The sequence below is a fragment of the Schistocerca piceifrons genome, chromosome X (genome assembly GCF_021461385.2).
Source record: "Schistocerca piceifrons isolate TAMUIC-IGC-003096 chromosome X, iqSchPice1.1, whole genome shotgun sequence".
NCBI lineage: Eukaryota > Metazoa > Arthropoda > Insecta > Orthoptera > Acrididae > Schistocerca > Schistocerca piceifrons.
The window spans coordinates 132,894,909-132,911,603 of record NC_060149.1 but is presented as its reverse complement, the minus strand read 5'-3'; the positions used below and the strand labels follow the sequence as shown (position 1 = coordinate 132,911,603).

General features: G+C 49.3%; 1 protein-coding gene across 9 annotated transcripts in view; it reads right to left on the bottom strand.

Annotated features, from left to right (window-relative positions):
• Nucleotides 1-16,695, bottom strand: part of LOC124721478 (syndetin) — a 150,117-nt gene that overhangs the window by 47,031 nt on the left and 86,391 nt on the right. For all 9 annotated transcript variants that reach the window (XM_047246475.1, XM_047246481.1, XM_047246473.1 and 6 more), the window contains 2 exons: nucleotides 9,076-9,289; nucleotides 3,757-3,873 (listed from right to left, as the gene is read on the bottom strand). In XM_047246475.1, the coding sequence (XP_047102431.1) occupies nucleotides 3,757-3,873; nucleotides 9,076-9,289 (331 nt within the window). The remainder of the gene's footprint in view (nucleotides 1-3,756; nucleotides 3,874-9,075; nucleotides 9,290-16,695) is intronic.

The following is a 16,695-nucleotide window of genomic DNA, read 5'->3' as shown; positions in this document are numbered from 1 at the left end:
GACATATTCTATGACAGTACAAGGAAAATAGCGCATATACTACAACCCAGCATCAGGGTCATTAACGTGAGGCAACATATTTGGCCCTTGTTACAGACTTCACAGCAGCCTACATATCAGACAGTTCCTTTCTCCCTTCAGGTCATATTACATTGGATTCAACAGGTTATTCCATGTGTTTGGTGACACACAAGATGAATTCACCTCATACAAAAGCACTGTATGCCTCTTTGCATGTGACGTTTTGTCCACCATGAATGAGAAAATCTAGCAGTCAGGAAGACTGAGATAGTACTTCATTCATGGATTAGGAACAGTTTAATCTAGAGTGTGATCCCCACCATTTGTTCCTCTTGGATGCCCAAGGGAAATTCTATACTGAATTTTCTAAGAGTGCATAGATCAAACAGTCCACAGGTGTACTGCCGGTCAATAGTACCCAATGGGCACAATATTTCAGCGATCAGACATGGTGCCATTGTCAGGTGTGTTAATGAACAGAACTCCTGACAGCACATGACTGAATTATATGCCCTCCCAATGCAAGCCGTTTTCTCCACGGTCCACATCCAAGGCTGCACATTGGCACTTGTGGAGGCACTTGCCTCGGCATGTGTGGCAGCACTGATGTAGTTGCTCTTTGCTCACTAGTCGCCAGATTGTTATGTTTGCTCTGCCTCATCTTAATTAGACCCAGTGCTCGTTCCCAAGTCTTGCTGTGATTATAGACATAGTCCCAATTGATAACGTTATCCTGGGTGCATATTTTGATGGCTTCTCTAATGAGACTCTCCCAGTATTTGGAAGTCTGCATTAAAATCCTGATACACTCGTACTCCATAGCATGATTCACTAACAAACAGTCCCCTATGACCACCGACTTGTTAGCCAAGTGTGCCGCTGGTATTCTTGACATAGATTTTCAATGGTGCACACTGTTTGTCCAATATATGTCTTGCCACACAGGCACGGAATCTGATACATCCCAGCCTCCCTAATAATGCCCGTGTCTTATTGGGTGTGCTAAAGACAGTTCTAATGTGGTGCTTGTTCAGTACACACCCGACTTTTCCCCATAGTGCATCAGTGTACAGTATAAAGGCCGTGGATACCTCTTCCCCCCCGATTTCTTCCACATCCACAGGTTGTACTGTAGTGATAGGGTGATGAGCACACTTACGTTTCACAAAATCCACAGAACTGCAGATGTGATGTCGACATTTACCCACATAAGGACTTTGTACATGTATCTATCTCCTCCTCTCTACTTGCAGCTATTGTCCACATTAGTATTTTGTGAAGATTTGAGAGGAGCAAAGATTACAATAAACTTTCTAGTTTACTTATATTTTCGCATAGAGTTGGCTCCAGTTCTTCTTGTCCGGGGGTCTGATTCTTGAAGCTGAAATTCTCACATTTTAGGTCCTCACAGTTGAATTGATCTAAATAAATTTGGAGATTGTTGTTGCAGAATTTTTGTTGTTATGTTAATATATTTTCTCACGTTTTAGTATATCACACAGTCTTTTGATTTTTCACATTAACGAAGCCAAAATTACATTGTTCACACAAAATACAAAAATATCTCTGATCACATCAGTGGCATGCTTACTATTGTCTCACTCAGTGGAAATAACAATATTCCAAAGGGTTTACAATGTTTCTTGACAGATGAATTTCTATTAGATTCAATTATTGTTTCATTAATGAATCCAGGAATAAACATAGTAAACAGTACTAGATTGCGTAGTTAATAATATAAACTTTAAGTGCGCGAAATAATTCATAATTTCAAATGTCTCTAAAAAAATAATTTTAACTGTATATTCAGAACTAGTACTTATCAATTATAACATCCAAAATAAAGTAATTCCTTTTCACAAATTTTATGCTTGAAATATAACACACTGCGTATAAAATTATATGGCAGTTTTCAAAAAAGCTGCTGAGATAATACTGACCTGTCCAAAATTCAAGAAATAATACTGGTATCAACAACTACTGCTGACGAAAGTTAATGTTAGAGGAGGATGTCCCGTTACATACGTCAATCAGGTATTTTGCCAGTGAATATGTTGGAGCTCTGATGTTGCTGACAATGAGAAATAACGGCACTTCATCAACGTGGGCCTTGGGGAGTTCATTAAGTCTTGGCAGTACTGGCCATTGTGGTGACAAATTCTTCACGACCCCCTCTGGTAACTGATTCCTCAACAAGCGCCCTGGTCTTGTTCTCCACCTACATGGTGAGGTCAGCATTGATCTACCTATAGGAGTCATCATTTAGTATGCTCTGAATCTTCTCAGTGTAGTCCTTGTGGGAGAGATCAACATGAGTATTGCCTTTGTTAGCATAAGATAATTTCAGGGCACACTCTCAGGTTCTGAATGGTCGCCCTCTCTCCAGAACCAAAATGGCATTACTACTCAGCTGCATGTTAGTCAGATTGATGACAGCCTTGCATGGGGCCTCCAGCGATGGTTTGTCAATGAGACATGAAAATTTTCATGTTTGATGTCCTGCAGCCTTCCTATGGGTGGAATTGGCTGCCATCCAGGTAAAACTATCAATCCAGTACCATGTTCAAGAGTTAAAATGATTGGCCAGTTGTAAATGTAATTTAAAAAGTTCCTTGGAGTTGTATTCAAGACTCCGGTGGGTAAAGTGCACCTTCTCATGTACCAACGCAAGGCTGGCTCACTTCTTAATTCTCCTGGCTGCCACAAAATCAATGTGATCTACGACATTAGCAAAGTTCAGCACAACATCTCCTCAGAAATGCAAGAGGACTCAGCAAACGGCATCTTCAGTGGTGCAGCTTGTCAAATTTCTTCATGCTGCGGTACATCTCTTTTCCAAAAAGGTTTGTGATGCGATTCTTCAGTTATTCCTGGCATATTTGTTGTTCAGAAAGTCCATGGGTGTGGACAAATAGTGCACATAACCAAAGATCGATGCCAAGAACACCAGTGGCACACTGCACTAAAGTACCCCAACAAGTCAGTGCCCACATAGCCTTGTTTGTCAGAGAACCATGCAACTGAACAGGAATGTACCAGGATTTTAGCACAGACATCCAAATACTGGGACAGTGTCATTAGAGAAGCCATCGAAATTCCCACCTTGGGACGTTCTGGCAACCAGGCAGGAGAGATCAACTATATCCACGCTACCACAGAATGCTGAAATATTGTGCCCACTGGACACTATGGACCATCAGTACAGCCATGGGCAGTTTGATCAACAAATACAGAAGAAACTGAAGAATTAAAGGTACTCTGATTGTTGAGATAAATAGGGATGGCGTCCTTTGATGGTGCGTGAGCAACTTTTTCATGGTGTTCACAACTGATGACAGCCAACCACCTATTTCCAACCCTCTTTCCTCCCATACATCCCCCTCTCCCCCAACTCTCCCATTTGCCTAAGGACTACTAGCTCAAAATGCAGAATGACTGAGGTTTTCTGACTGTCTATATGTGTTGCTGTCACATTTCATCCAGTTTAACATCAATAATCAATATCCAAGGTATTCAATGCAAACAGAAGATGGATAACTATACAGTACAGCACCAAACACATATAAATATATTCACAGCCAATAGTGTTAAATCTGTCCTTTGTACATACTTACTTTAGTTCATAAGACATGCTGTTCTATTAACAAGTATTGATCTACAGCAGCTAACTAAAAATTGTCAGAACATAGAACAAACTTTAACATCAAATTTTAATAATCAAACATTTAATATTACCTTATTCTTCTGTGACTGAATTTCACTATCTGATCTATCAAGGAGAATGAGGCTTCCTTCTATATGTTTTAATGTTGCTTGAAGTCTAAGACTGAAAGTATAATTTTCAGGTCCTTGCTGAAAATGAAAATAGATGCATGTTGCTGGAATTTACGTACAAACGTTCATAAGAGAACATATTAAAAATGAAGACAAGATGCTTTGAAGCTTGACAGTTTTGAACTGCATTCCATTGCAAAAAGACAAGTAACAACCACAGTCTTGACTCACCCTTCTCTCATTAGTTTTTCTTCTCTTCCCTCTGTCCTGAGGCAGAGGGAGAGGGAGGGGGAGGGGGAGACAGGAAGACGGGGGAGAGGGGATGGGAAAGGGAGGGATAGAGGGGAAGGGGGATAGAGGGGAGGGGGGATAGAGGGGAAGGGGGATAGAGGGGAGGGGGGATAGAGGGGAAGGGGGATAGAGGGGAGGGGGGATAGAGGGGAGGGGGATAGAGGGGAGGGGGGATAGAGGGGAGGGGGATAGAAGGGAGGGGGATAGAAGGGAGGGGCGATAGAGGGGATAAGGGGAAGAAAGGGCAGGGAGGTGGGATAGAGGGGATGGGGAGAAGAGACGTCAGGGAGGGGGGAGGGGAGGGGGGAAGGGAGAGAGTGGAAGGGAGGGAGTGGAAGGGAGATGGAGAGGAAGGGAGATGGAGAGGGAGGGAGTGGAGGGGAGGGGGAGGAGAGGAGGGGAGAGGAGGGGAGGGAGAGGAGGGGAAGGAGAGAGAGAAGGGAGAGAGGGGATGGGGAGATACGAGAAAAGGGGGAGAGGGGAGGGGGACAGAGGAGAAAAGGGAGAGAGGGGAGGGGGACAGAGAAGAAAAGGGAGAGAGGGGAGGGGGACAGAGGAGAAAAGGGAGAGAGGGGAGGGGGACAGAGGAGAAAAGGGAGAGGGGGAGGGAGACAGAGGAGAAAAGGGAGAGGTGGAGGGGGAGAGAGGAAAAAAGGGAGAGGTGGAGGGGGAGAGAGGAAAAAAGGGAGAGGTGGAGGGGGAGAGAGGAAAAAAGGGAGAAGGGGGAAGGGGGAGAGAGGGGAGGGGGAGAGGGGACGAAGGGAGAGAGGGGAGGGGGAGAGGGGACGCAGGGAGAGAGGGGAGGGGGAGAGGGGACGCAGGGAGAGAGGGGAGGGGGAGAGGGGACGAAGGGAGAGAGGGGAAGGGGAAGGGGAGGGGACAAAGGGAGAGAGGGGAAGGGGAAGGGGAGGGGACGAAGGGAGAGAGGGGAGGGGACGAAGGGAGAGAGGGGAGGGGACGAAGGGAGAGAGGGGAAGGGGAGGGACGAAGGGAGAGAGGGGAAGGGGAGAGGGGACGAAGGGAGAGAGGGGAGGGGGAGAGGGGACGAAGGGAGAGAGGGGAGGGGGAGAGGGGAAGAAGGGAGAGAGGGGAGGGGGGACGGAGGGAGAGAGGGGAGGGGAGAGGGGACGGAGGGGGAGAGGGGACGGAGGGGGAGAGGGGAGGGGGAGGGAAGGGGGAGATGGGACGAAGGGAGAGAGGGAAGGGGGAGAGGGGACGAAGGGAGAGAGGGGAGGGGGAGAGGGGACGAAGGGAGAGAGGGTAGGGAGAGAGGGGACGAAGGGAGAGAGGGGAGGGGGAGAGGGGACGAAGTGAGAGAGGGGAGGGGGAGAGGGGACGAAGTGAGAGAGGGGAGGGGGAGAGGGGACGAAGGGAGAGAGGGGAGGGGGAGAGGGGACGAAGGGAGAGAGGGGAGAGGGAGAGGGGATGAAGGGAGAGAGGGGAGGGGGAGAGGTGACGAAGGGAGAGAGGGGAGGGGGAGAGGTGACGAAGGGAGAGAGGGGAGGGGGAGAGGGGACGAAGGTAGAGGAGGAAGGGGAGAGGTGACGAAGGGCGAGAGGGGAGGGGGAGAGGGGACGAAGGTAGAGGAGGAAGGGGAGAGGTGACGAAGGGCGAGAGGGGAGGGGGAGAGGGGACGAAGGTAGAGGAGGAAGGGGAGAGGTGACGAAGGGCGAGAGGGGAGGGGAGGGGGAGAGGTGACGAAGGGCGAGAGGGGAGGGGAGGGGGAGAGGGGACGAAGGGCGAGAGGGGAGGGGAGGGGGACAGGGGACGAAGGGCGAGAGGGGAGGGGAGGGGGAGAGGGGACGAAGGAAGAGGGGGGAGGGCAGGGGGAGAGGGGATGAAGGGGGAGAGGGGGAGGGCAGGGGGAGAGGGGACGAAGGGGGAGAGGGGGAGGGCAGGGGGAGAGGGGACGAAGGGGGAGAGGGGGAGGGCAGGGGGAGAGGGGACGAAGGGGGAGAGGGGACGAAGGGGGAGAGGGGACGAAGGGGGAGAGGGGACAAAGGGGGAGAGGGGACGAAGGGGGAGAGGGGACGAAGGGGGAGAGGGGACGAAGGGGGAGAGGGGACGAAGGGGGAGAGGGGACGAAGGGGGAGAGGGGACGAAGGGGGAGAGGGGACGAAGGGGGAGAGGGGACGAAGGGGGAGAGGGGACGAAGGGGGAGAGGGGACGAAGGGGGAGAGGGGACGAAGGGGGAGAGGGGACGAAGGGGGAGAGGGGACGAAGGGGGAGAGGGGACGAAGGGGGAGAGGGGACGAAGGGGGAGAGGGGACGAAGGGGGAGAGGGGACGAAGGGGGAGAGGGGACGAAGGGGGAGAGGGGACGAAGGGGGAGAGGGGACGAAGGGGGAGAGGGGACGAAGGGGGAGAGGGGACGAAGGGGGAGAGGGGACGAAGGGGGAGAGGGGACGAAGGGGGAGAGGGGACGAAGGGGGAGAGGGGACGAAGGGGGAGAGGGGACGAAGGGGGAGAGGGGACGAAGGGGGAGAGGGGACGAAGGGGGAGAGGGGACGAAGGGGGAGAGGGGACAAAGGGGGAGAGGGGACGAAGGGGGAGAGGGGACGAAGGGGGAGAGGGGACGAAGGGGGAGAGGGGACGAAGGGGGAGAGGGGACGAAGGGGGAGAGGGGACGAAGGGGGAGAGGGGGAGGGCAAGGGGAGAGGGGACGACGGGAGAGAGGGGGAGGGCAGTGGGAGAGGGGACGAAGGGAGAGAAGGGGTGGGCAGGGGGAGAGGGGACGAAGGGTGAGAGGGGACGAAGGGTGAGAGGGGGAGAGGGGAGGGCAGGGGGAGAGGGGACGAAGGGAGAGAGGGGGAGGGCAGGGGGAGAGGGGCGATGGGGTGAGAGGGTGAGGGGAATGGGAGAGGGGAGGGGAGGGTGCCATGGAGAGCGGAGGGCAGTGAGATAGGGGAAGTGCTAGGGGACAGAGGGGAAGAGAGGGGAAGAGAGGGGACAGAGGGGAGGAGAGGGGACAGAGGGGAGGAGAGGGGACAGAGGGGAGGAGAGGGGGCAGAGGGGAGGAGAGGGGGCAGAGGGGAGGAGAGGGGGCAGAGGGGAGGAGAGGGGACAGAGGGGAGGAGAGGGGACAGAGGGGAGGAGAGGGGACAGAGGGGAGGAGAGGGGACAGAGGGGAGGAGAGGGGACAGAGGGGAGGAGAGGGGACAGAGGGGAGGAGAGGGGACAGAGGGGAGGAGAGGGGACAGAGGGGAGGAGAGGGGACAGAGGGGAGGAGAGGGGACAGAGGGGAGGAGAGGGGACAGAGGGGAGGAGAGGGGACAGAGGGGACAGAGGGGAGGAGAGGGGACAGAGGGGAGGAGAGGGGACGGAGGGGAGGAGAGGGGACAGAGGGGAGGAGAGAGGACAGAGGGGAGGAGAGAGGACAGAGGGGAGGAGAGAGGACAGAGGGGAGGAGAGAGGACAGAGGGGAGGAGAGAGGACAGAGGGGAGGAGAGAGGACAGTGGGGAGGAGAGAGGACAGAGGCGAGGAGAGAGGACAGAGGCGAGGAGAGAGGACAGTGGGGAGGAGAGAGGACAGAGGCGAGGAGAGAGGACAGAGGCGAGGAGAGAGGGCAGAGGCGAGGAGAGAGGACAGAGGCGAGGAGAGAGGACAGAGGCGAGGAGAGAGGACAGAGGCGAGGAGAGAGGACAGAGGCGAGGAGAGAGGACAGAGGCGAGGAGAGAGGACAGAGGCGAGGAGAGAGGACAGAGGCGAGGAGAGAGGGCAGAGGCGAGGAGAGAGGGCAGAGGCGAGGAGAGAGGGCAGAGGCGAGGAGAGAGGGCAGAGGCGAGGAGAGAGGGCAGAGGCGAGGAGAGAGGGCAGAGGCGAGGAGAGAGGGCAGAGGCGAGGAGAGAGGGCAGAGGCGAGGAGAGAGGGCAGAGGCGAGGAGAGAGGGCAGAGGCGAGGAGAGAGGGCAGAGGCGAGGAGAGAGGGCAGAGGCGAGGAGAGAGGACAGAGGCGAGGAGAGAGGACAGAGGCGAGGAGAGAGGACAGAGGCGAGGAGAGAGGACAGAGGCGAGGAGAGAGGACAGAGGCGAGGAGAGAGGACAGAGGCGAGGAGAGAGGACAGAGGCGAGGAGAGAGGACAGAGGGGTGGAGAGAGGACAGGGGAGGTGAGGGGAGGGGGAAGGAGAGGGAGAGTGAGGGGGGAAGAGGATGAGAGGGGAAGGGGGAGAGAGGATGAAAGGGGAAGGTGGAGGGAGGGAGGGAGGGAGGGGGAGGAGAAAGGGGTGAACGAGAGGGAGGGAGGAAAGAGATGGGGAGAGGGAGAGGGGAGACGGGAGAAGGAGACGGGAGAGGGGGAGAGGGGGAGAGGGGGAGAGGGGGAGAGGGGGAGAGGGGGAGAGGGGGAGAGGGGGAGAGGGGGAGAGGGGGAGAGGGGGAGAGGGGGAGAGGGGGAGAGGGGGAGAGGGAGGGAGGGGGAGAGGGAGGGCGGGAGGGGAGAGGGAGGGAGGGAGAGAGGGAGTGCAGGAGGGGGGAGTGCAGGAGGGGGGAGTGTGGGAGGGTGGAGTGTGGGAGGGTGGAGTGTGGGAGGGGGGAGTGTGGGAGGGGGGAGTGTGGGAGGGGGGAGTGTGGGAGGGGGGAGTGTGGGAGGGGGGAGTGTGGGAGGGGGGAGTATGGGAGGATGGAGTGTGGGAGGGGGGAGTGTGGGAGGGGGGAGTGTGGGAGGGGGTAGGGAGGGGGAGGGGGAGGGAGGGGTGAGGGAGGGAGGGGGAGAGGGAGGGAGGGGGAGAGGAAGGGAGGGGGAGAGGGAGGGAGGGAGAGAGATTAAAAAACCTCACTTAGTGACTAAGAATTTATAGAGCAATTCTGATTCAGAATTAGATCACATCATTTACCAACCTCCTGTTCTACAATTTGCAATATATAAGTAGTTTAGGAATGGCAACTTTTGTTCAACACATTTTTAACAACACTGCATACCTTTCTTAATGTGAAAGCCAAAGGTTTACATATAATCAAATGCGAAATGTTCTGAATAAACTGAAAACATACCAGGTCAGCAGTGAAGAAGACAAAAACAGCATACATGTAGTATTCAAACAACTGAATCATTCCTGCAATGACGTCACTTGCAATACGTCGCAGTAGCTGACTCATTTGCAGATATTTACCACAGTAACGCAGAACTGTTAATGTTGTAGTTGTGAGTACAGGGACTTTAAGAAAATCATGTTGCACCTGCTTCCTTACAAATGGTTTTGGATTTCTGCAAATGAAATAAAAATACAGACTCTTCAATACATATACGAAAGGGTGCTACATGAATCATAGTCAAGAACGAATCAAATTTTCACTGAACATAAACTTTTAGGAGCAACAACCACAGCTGTTAATAAAGTAAGCACATTTATACAATACTGAAAACTTCTGGGCGCAATACCTACAATGGAAGAGGCAGATTTAAACTCTCACCATATGGTTGAGGCAGTGAGCAGCAGATAAGCACACCAACAATACTGAACTGTTAAATAAGCTTGTCCACAAGCACGCACGCACGCACACGCGCACACGCGCACACACAGCTACCACAATCATGAGTGATTAACTTTATTCTTTCTATTGATTATCTGTAATAAAGCAGTATTCTGGGGCCTGGAACTGGAGTAGAGTCAAAATAAAATCTGTAAAATACCAGGTGTAGAAGTATGAAACCGGACTTTGGTTGCAATAATTACATGTCTGTTGTCAAAACTGATAAACAATATTTTATTCAAAATAATCTTCATTGCTATTTATAAATTTCTCCTACCTTTCCGGCAGGCTACGGATGCCTCACCAAAGAAACAGTTCTTTTGAAGCGAACCAGCCAGCAAGCCATTTTCGTACATTTTCATATGAATTTCAGAGTTGTTCAGCAAGAGCACGTCCCACTGATGCAAATAGACGATAATCGGACGGAGCCAAGTCTGGAGAATAAGCCGTATACCCTAGTATTTCCCAATTGAACACCTCGATCGTTTCCCTAACCCGTTTTGCTTCTTGTGGTGGGGTGTTATCATGGAGCAATATGATTTTGTGTAGCCTTTTTCCATATTTCGGTCGTTTTTCACATGATGCTCAATTAAAATCAATCATTGCTGTTGGTAGTGATCAGTGTTAACGGTTTCACCAGGTATGGCAGCTCATAACAGATGACACTCTTCTGATCCCGCCAAACACACTGCATTGTCTTCTTTCCAAAGCGATTTGGTCTTGCAGCGGATGACGATGGTTTGTCTGGATTCACCCATGATTTACAACGCTTAGGATCCATTTTTCATCACCTGTCATTATTCGATGGAGAAATGACTTTCTTCAGTGTTAATGGTTTCACCAGGTTTTGGCAGCTCATAACAGATGACACTCTTCTGATCCCACCAAACACACTGCATTGTCTGGATTCACCCATGATTTACAATGCTTAGGATCCATTTTTCATCACCTGTCTTTATTCGATGGAGAAATGACTTTCTTTTGTATCTGGGAAGCAGCATTTCACCAGTGGTCTTTCAATTTGCTTGCTGTCTTTCATTCAGCTCATGCAGAACCCATTTTCCCACTTTCTGCACCTGTCCCATAGCTTTCAACTTAAGATAAATGGCTTTCTGTATCACATTCAATTGTTCAAGAAGTTTCTGTCGATTTTATCATTTTCATCCAAGAAGGCCTGCAATTTGCTGTCTCTGAACTTTTTCGGTGGTTTCCCACGCTCATCGTTTCTCGCATCAAAATCATTTCTTTTGAATTTTTTGAACCGCTCGAAACACCATGTTTGCCCAAGAGCATGTTTGCCAAAAGCTTCGACAAGCATTCAATGTGATTCTGCAGCAGTTTTCTTCAAATGATAGAAAACCAATGCTGTCCGCAAATCGTAGTTCGTAGGCATACAACTCGACATGATTACAGGTTTCAAACAGATACCGATGTATGGTGGAACTTGGGTTACTGTGTGTTGACATTCGTCATCAGTCGCTGCAGGAAGCAGATGGCTCTGAAGATGTGGTTTCATGGGCCGTACACTGACAGCTAGCACCATCTACAGGGAAATTCCGGTTTCATACTTCTACACCTTGTAAATAAAAATTAGAATGGAAACTGTGATTACTAAAATACAGACAAAAGAAAAATTTTATTCTCTTTCTTGGCAAGCAGCTACAGAATTACTACGCAAGAAAACAATTTATCAAACTGGCACTGTGATGGCTTTGACATCAATAAAACATAATGTTCAGTAACATGAGTCAAATATCAACTTTATCTACAGATCAGTTTTGCCTATATGGGTTTTTAAATTAGTTGGATTGTTTGGGGTTCATTTAAATGGATAAACTGGAAGACCATTCAGCCATACAATTCCTCACTTTGGATTGTTTAGCGAACAATGGTAATTCAGTGACCTAAAAGGGATAAATATCAAAAGATGTGTGCACTGATGGTGGAAAAAAAGTCTTTTACTGCACTTATATGATCACACAAGTAAACATTAATTAATTTAAGAGGTAAATGATGGGAGGTTTGTACACCTTTTATGACTGGGTATGTAAAATCACCATGTTCCTTGACTCAAGGACACAAATTTAACGAATTATTCGATTTAACTGAAGTGTAGTTGGGTTGGTTGTACAATTGTCAAGTTTTGACAATCTGAACAGTTAGAAGTGGTAACAATATCTGTCAACAAGGCAAACACATGGTATAAGTAACTGAACAGGAACATTAATGAGGAGACAGATTTACGCCAGGTAAAGATGGGTTGTGAGGAGGTAGCACATAACGGAAAGAGAATCCTCAATTTGTGAAGTTCAACACAGCAACATTGTACCCGTAGTTCTAACACAAGAAGCTGTGTAGTGGTTATACATAAATTAGTATACACAGTAATTCACCTATGCTTCATCTCATATGTTTCGAGAACCATTTAAGATACTGTAATCTCATTTTCACCCATGTGAATTGTGAAAAAGTCCTCACTAAAGGAAGTATAGTCTCTGTTTTCATAGCTATATTAATTACAGAGATATTGGTATCAACATTCCTTTTTTCAAATGGAATTATAGTAATTTCAGCAGCTATTATCGTATTTCTAAAAGAGACAAATTCCACAGTGTTTTACTCTTCCGAATCTGGTTACTGGTTTCGAACCTTAAGATTTGTACATTTTTAATTTGTAACTGAATGCTGTCTTATGCAAAAGCTTGTGGTTTCATACAAAAATAAGAAAATACGTCACATTGGATAAGGATAAAACTGCTGCACCACAAAAGGGGTCCACAGGAAAATGTAGCTTTTATTCTATTTGTCATTTAGGTGTACAGAGTGCTGTTTAGTTTAAAAAAAGACATGTCTTTCACAAACCAAGACACGAAACATGAAAACAATAGTTCATGTTGTATACACAAAGGCATCCTGATAGACAGAGGCTAATAAGAATGACAATTCAGCACATATGCACAAAATTGTTATTGGAAGGGGGCTGGAGTTCTGTGCAGAGAGTAAAGAGCAGCCTGTACTGTGTGGAGCAAACAAAATATATGTTCTGCCAGCTGCTGCTTATAATCCACATGTAAATTCCAGAGAATCTGTGAACATATCCAGAGGAAGTCAAATCACCATCGTACACATTTTTAATGCAAACAGGTTTCATTCATTTCATCAGCAGATTAAGCAGTGGGATGGTAGGAGATACAAAGAATTGTATCACTTGACTCCAATGCGATGCCTGGATAATAGTTTCTTTCTTCTAAGTGTTCTCTTTAACAATGAAGATACCATTACAAATCATGAAAATCTGAATGTAAGAAATATGTATTATTGGGCTGCTGAGAATTCATACCAGTTGATGCAGGCTGAACATATAAGAGGTAGTAGAATGTGAATGTTTGGTATGGGACTATTGGAGACTAGGTCATTGGTCCTTACTTTATTGAAGAAACCTTAATGGGTGACACAATTCCTTACTGGAGTGCTACTAGCTCTTCTAGAAGAAGTACCATCTGAAATACACTCCTGGAAATTGAAATAAGAACACCGTGAATTCATTGTCCCAGGAAGGGGAAACTTTATTGACACATTCCTGGGGTCAGATACATCACATGATCACACTGACAGAACCACAGGCACATAGACACAGGCAACAGAGCATGCACAATGTCGGCACTAGTACAGTGTATATCCACCTTTCGCAGCAATGCAGGCTGCTATTCTCCCATGGAGACGATCGTAGAGATGCTGGATGTAACCCTGTGGAACGGCTTGCCATGCCATTTCCACCTGGCGCCTCAGTTGGACCAGCGTTCGTGCTGGACGGGCAGACCGCGTGAGATGACGCTTCATCCAGTACCAAACATGCTCAATGGGGGACAGATCCGGAGATCTTGCTGGCCAGGGTAGTTGACTTACACCTTCTAGAGCACGTTGGGTGGCACAGGATACATGCGGACGTGCATTGTCCTGTTGGAACAGCAAGTTCCCTTGCCGGTCTAGGAATGGTAGAACGATGGGTTCAATGACGGTTTGGATGTACCGTGCACTATTCAGTGACCCCTCGACGATCACCAGTGGTGTACGGCCAGTGTAGGAGATCGCTCCCCACATCATAATGCCGGGTGTTGGCCCTGTGTGCCTCGGTCGTATGCAGTCCTGATTGTGGCGCTCACCTGCACGGCGCCAAACACGCATACGACCATCATTGGCACCAAGGCAGAAGCGACTCTCATCGCTGAAGACGACACGTCTCCATTCGTCCCTCCATTCAGGCCTGTCGCGACACCACTGGAGGCGGGCTGCACAATGTTGGGGCGTGAGCGGAAGACGGCCTAACTGTGTGCGGGACCGTAGCCCAGCTTCATGGAGACGGTTGCGAATGGTCTTCGCCGATACCCCAGGAGCAACAGTGTCCCTAATTTGCTGGGAAGTGGCGGTGTGGTCCCCTACGGCACTGCGTAGGATCCTACGGTCTTGGCGTGCATCCGTGCGTCGCTGCGGTCCGGTCCCAGGTCGACGGGCACGTGCACCTTCCGCCGACCACTGGCGACAACATCGATGTACTGTGGAGACCTCATGCCCCACGTGTTGAGCAATTCGGCGGTACGTCCACCCGGCCTCCCACATGCCCACTATACACCCTCGCTCAAAGTCCGTCAACTGCACATACGGTTCACGTCCACACTGTCGCGGCATGCTACCAGTGTTAAAGACTGCGATGGAGCTCCGTATGCCACGGCAAACTGGCTGACACTGACGGCGGCGGTGCACAAATGCTGCGCAGCTAGCGCCATTCGACGGCCAACACCGCGGTTCCTGGTGTGTCCGCTGTGCCGTGCGTGTGATCATTGCTTGTACAGCCCTCTCGCAGTGTCCGGAGCAAGTATGGTGGGTCTGACACACCGGTGTCAATGTGTTCTTTTTTCCATTTCCAGGAGTGTATGTACATTTATGTGGTAGCAGTATGATGGGTGTCCAGTTCACTACTTGCTTGTGGCTAGGAAAGGACTCTGTCAGCTTTTTAACAGTTGCTGGATAGACATGAAGGTGTTATCAGTTGGCCTGAACATTCACCCGATCTGAGGTCAATGGACTTTTCTCTCTAGGGTAATGTTAAAGATAAAGTCTATGTACAAGTTCAGACAACCCAAGACTATTTACAACATCACATTGTTGCAGCACGTGCAATGATATTGTTACAAAGAAGGAGGTGTAATTAGATGAATGACAAATACCAACTTCAATTAACAAAGGTTTATTCAGCACTTGCACATACAGGAACGTGGAGTGAACTGCCTCTGGCCAGAGCACATACAGTATACAGGGTGTTACAAAAAGGTACGGCCAAACTTTCAGGAAACATTCCTCACACACAAATAAAGAAAAGATGTTATGTGGACATGTGTCCGGATACGCTTAATTTCCATGTTAGACCTCATTTTAGTTTCGTCAGTATGTACTGTACTTCCTCGATTCACTGCCAATTGGCCCAATTGAAGGAAGGTAATGTTGATTTCAGTGCTTGTGTTGACATGCGACTCATTGCTCTACAGTACTAGCATCAAGCACATCAGTACGTAGCATCAACAGGTTAGTGTTCATCACGAACGTCGTTTTCAGTCAGTGCAATGTTTACAAATGCGGAGTTGGCAGATGCCCATTTGATGTATGGATTAGCACGGGGCAATAGCCGTGGCGCGGTATGATTGTATAGAGACTGATTTCCAAAACGAAGGTGTCTCGACAGGAAGACGTTTGAAGCAATTGATCGGCGTCTTAGGGAGCACGGAACATTCCAGCCTATGACTCGCGACTGGGGAAGACCTAGAACGACGAGGACACCTGCAATGGACGAGGCAATTCTTCGTGCAGTTGACGATAACCCTAATGTCAGCGTCAGAGAAGTTGCTGCTGTACAAGGTAACGTTGACCACGTCACTGTATGGAGAGTGCTACAGGAGAACCAGTTGTTTCTGTACCGTGTACAGCATGTGCAGGCACTATCAGCAGCTGATTGGCCTCCACGGGTACACTTCTGCGAATGGTTCATCCAACAATGTGTCAATCCTAGTTTCAGTGCAGATGTTCTCTTTACGGATGAGGCTTCATTCCGACGTGATCAAATTGTAAATTTTCACAATCAACATGTGTGGGCTGACGAGAATCCGCACGCAATTGTGCAATCACGTCATCAACACAGATTTTCTGTGAACGTTTGGGCAGGCATTGTTGGTGATGTCTTGATTGGGCCCCACATTCTTCCACCTATGCTCAATGGAGCACGTTATCATGATTTCATATGGGATACTCTATCTGTGCTGCTAGAACATGTGCCTTTACAAGTACGACACAACATGTGGTTCATGCACGATGGAGCTCCTGCACATTTCAGTCGAAGTGTTCGTACGCTTCTCAACAACAGATTCGGTGACCGATGGATTAGTAGAGGCGGACCAATTCCATGGCCTCCACGCTCTCCTGACCTCAACCCTCTAGACTTTCATTTATGGGGGCATTTGAAAGCTCTTGTCTACGCAACCCCGGTACCAAATGTAGAGACTCTTCATGCTCGTATCGCGGACGGCTGTGATACAATAGGCCATTCTCCAGGGCTGCATCAGCGCATCAGGATTCCATGCGACGGAGGGTGGATGCATGTATCCTCGCTAATGGAGGACATTTTGAACATTTCCTGTAACAAAGTTTTTGAAGTCACGCTGGTACGTTCTGTTGCTGTGTGTTTCCATTCCATGATTAATGTGATTTGAAGAGAAGTAATAAAATGAGCTCTAACATGGAAAGTAAGCGTTTCCGGACATGTCCACATAACATATTTTCTTTTTTTGTGTGTGAGGAATGTTTCCTGAAAGTTTGGCCGTACCTTTATGTAACACCCTGTATATACAGCTACAGAACATTCCAGTACAATGATTCTTGACAAGTGTGGATATTTCTACAATGTACTCGAAAAGAATACAGAAATTAAAATTGTAGAGTCCAGGTGAGTTTTGAACTCACGGCCCTCCATGCAACAGTTTAGTATCGTAACCATTACATCACGGTGCTACTCAGCTGCTTCTGGGACATTGCCCCCTCCTTAAGAGAACAGCGTCTCGGTGTTACGTCCTCCTAGTCTGGGAACGAGTCATC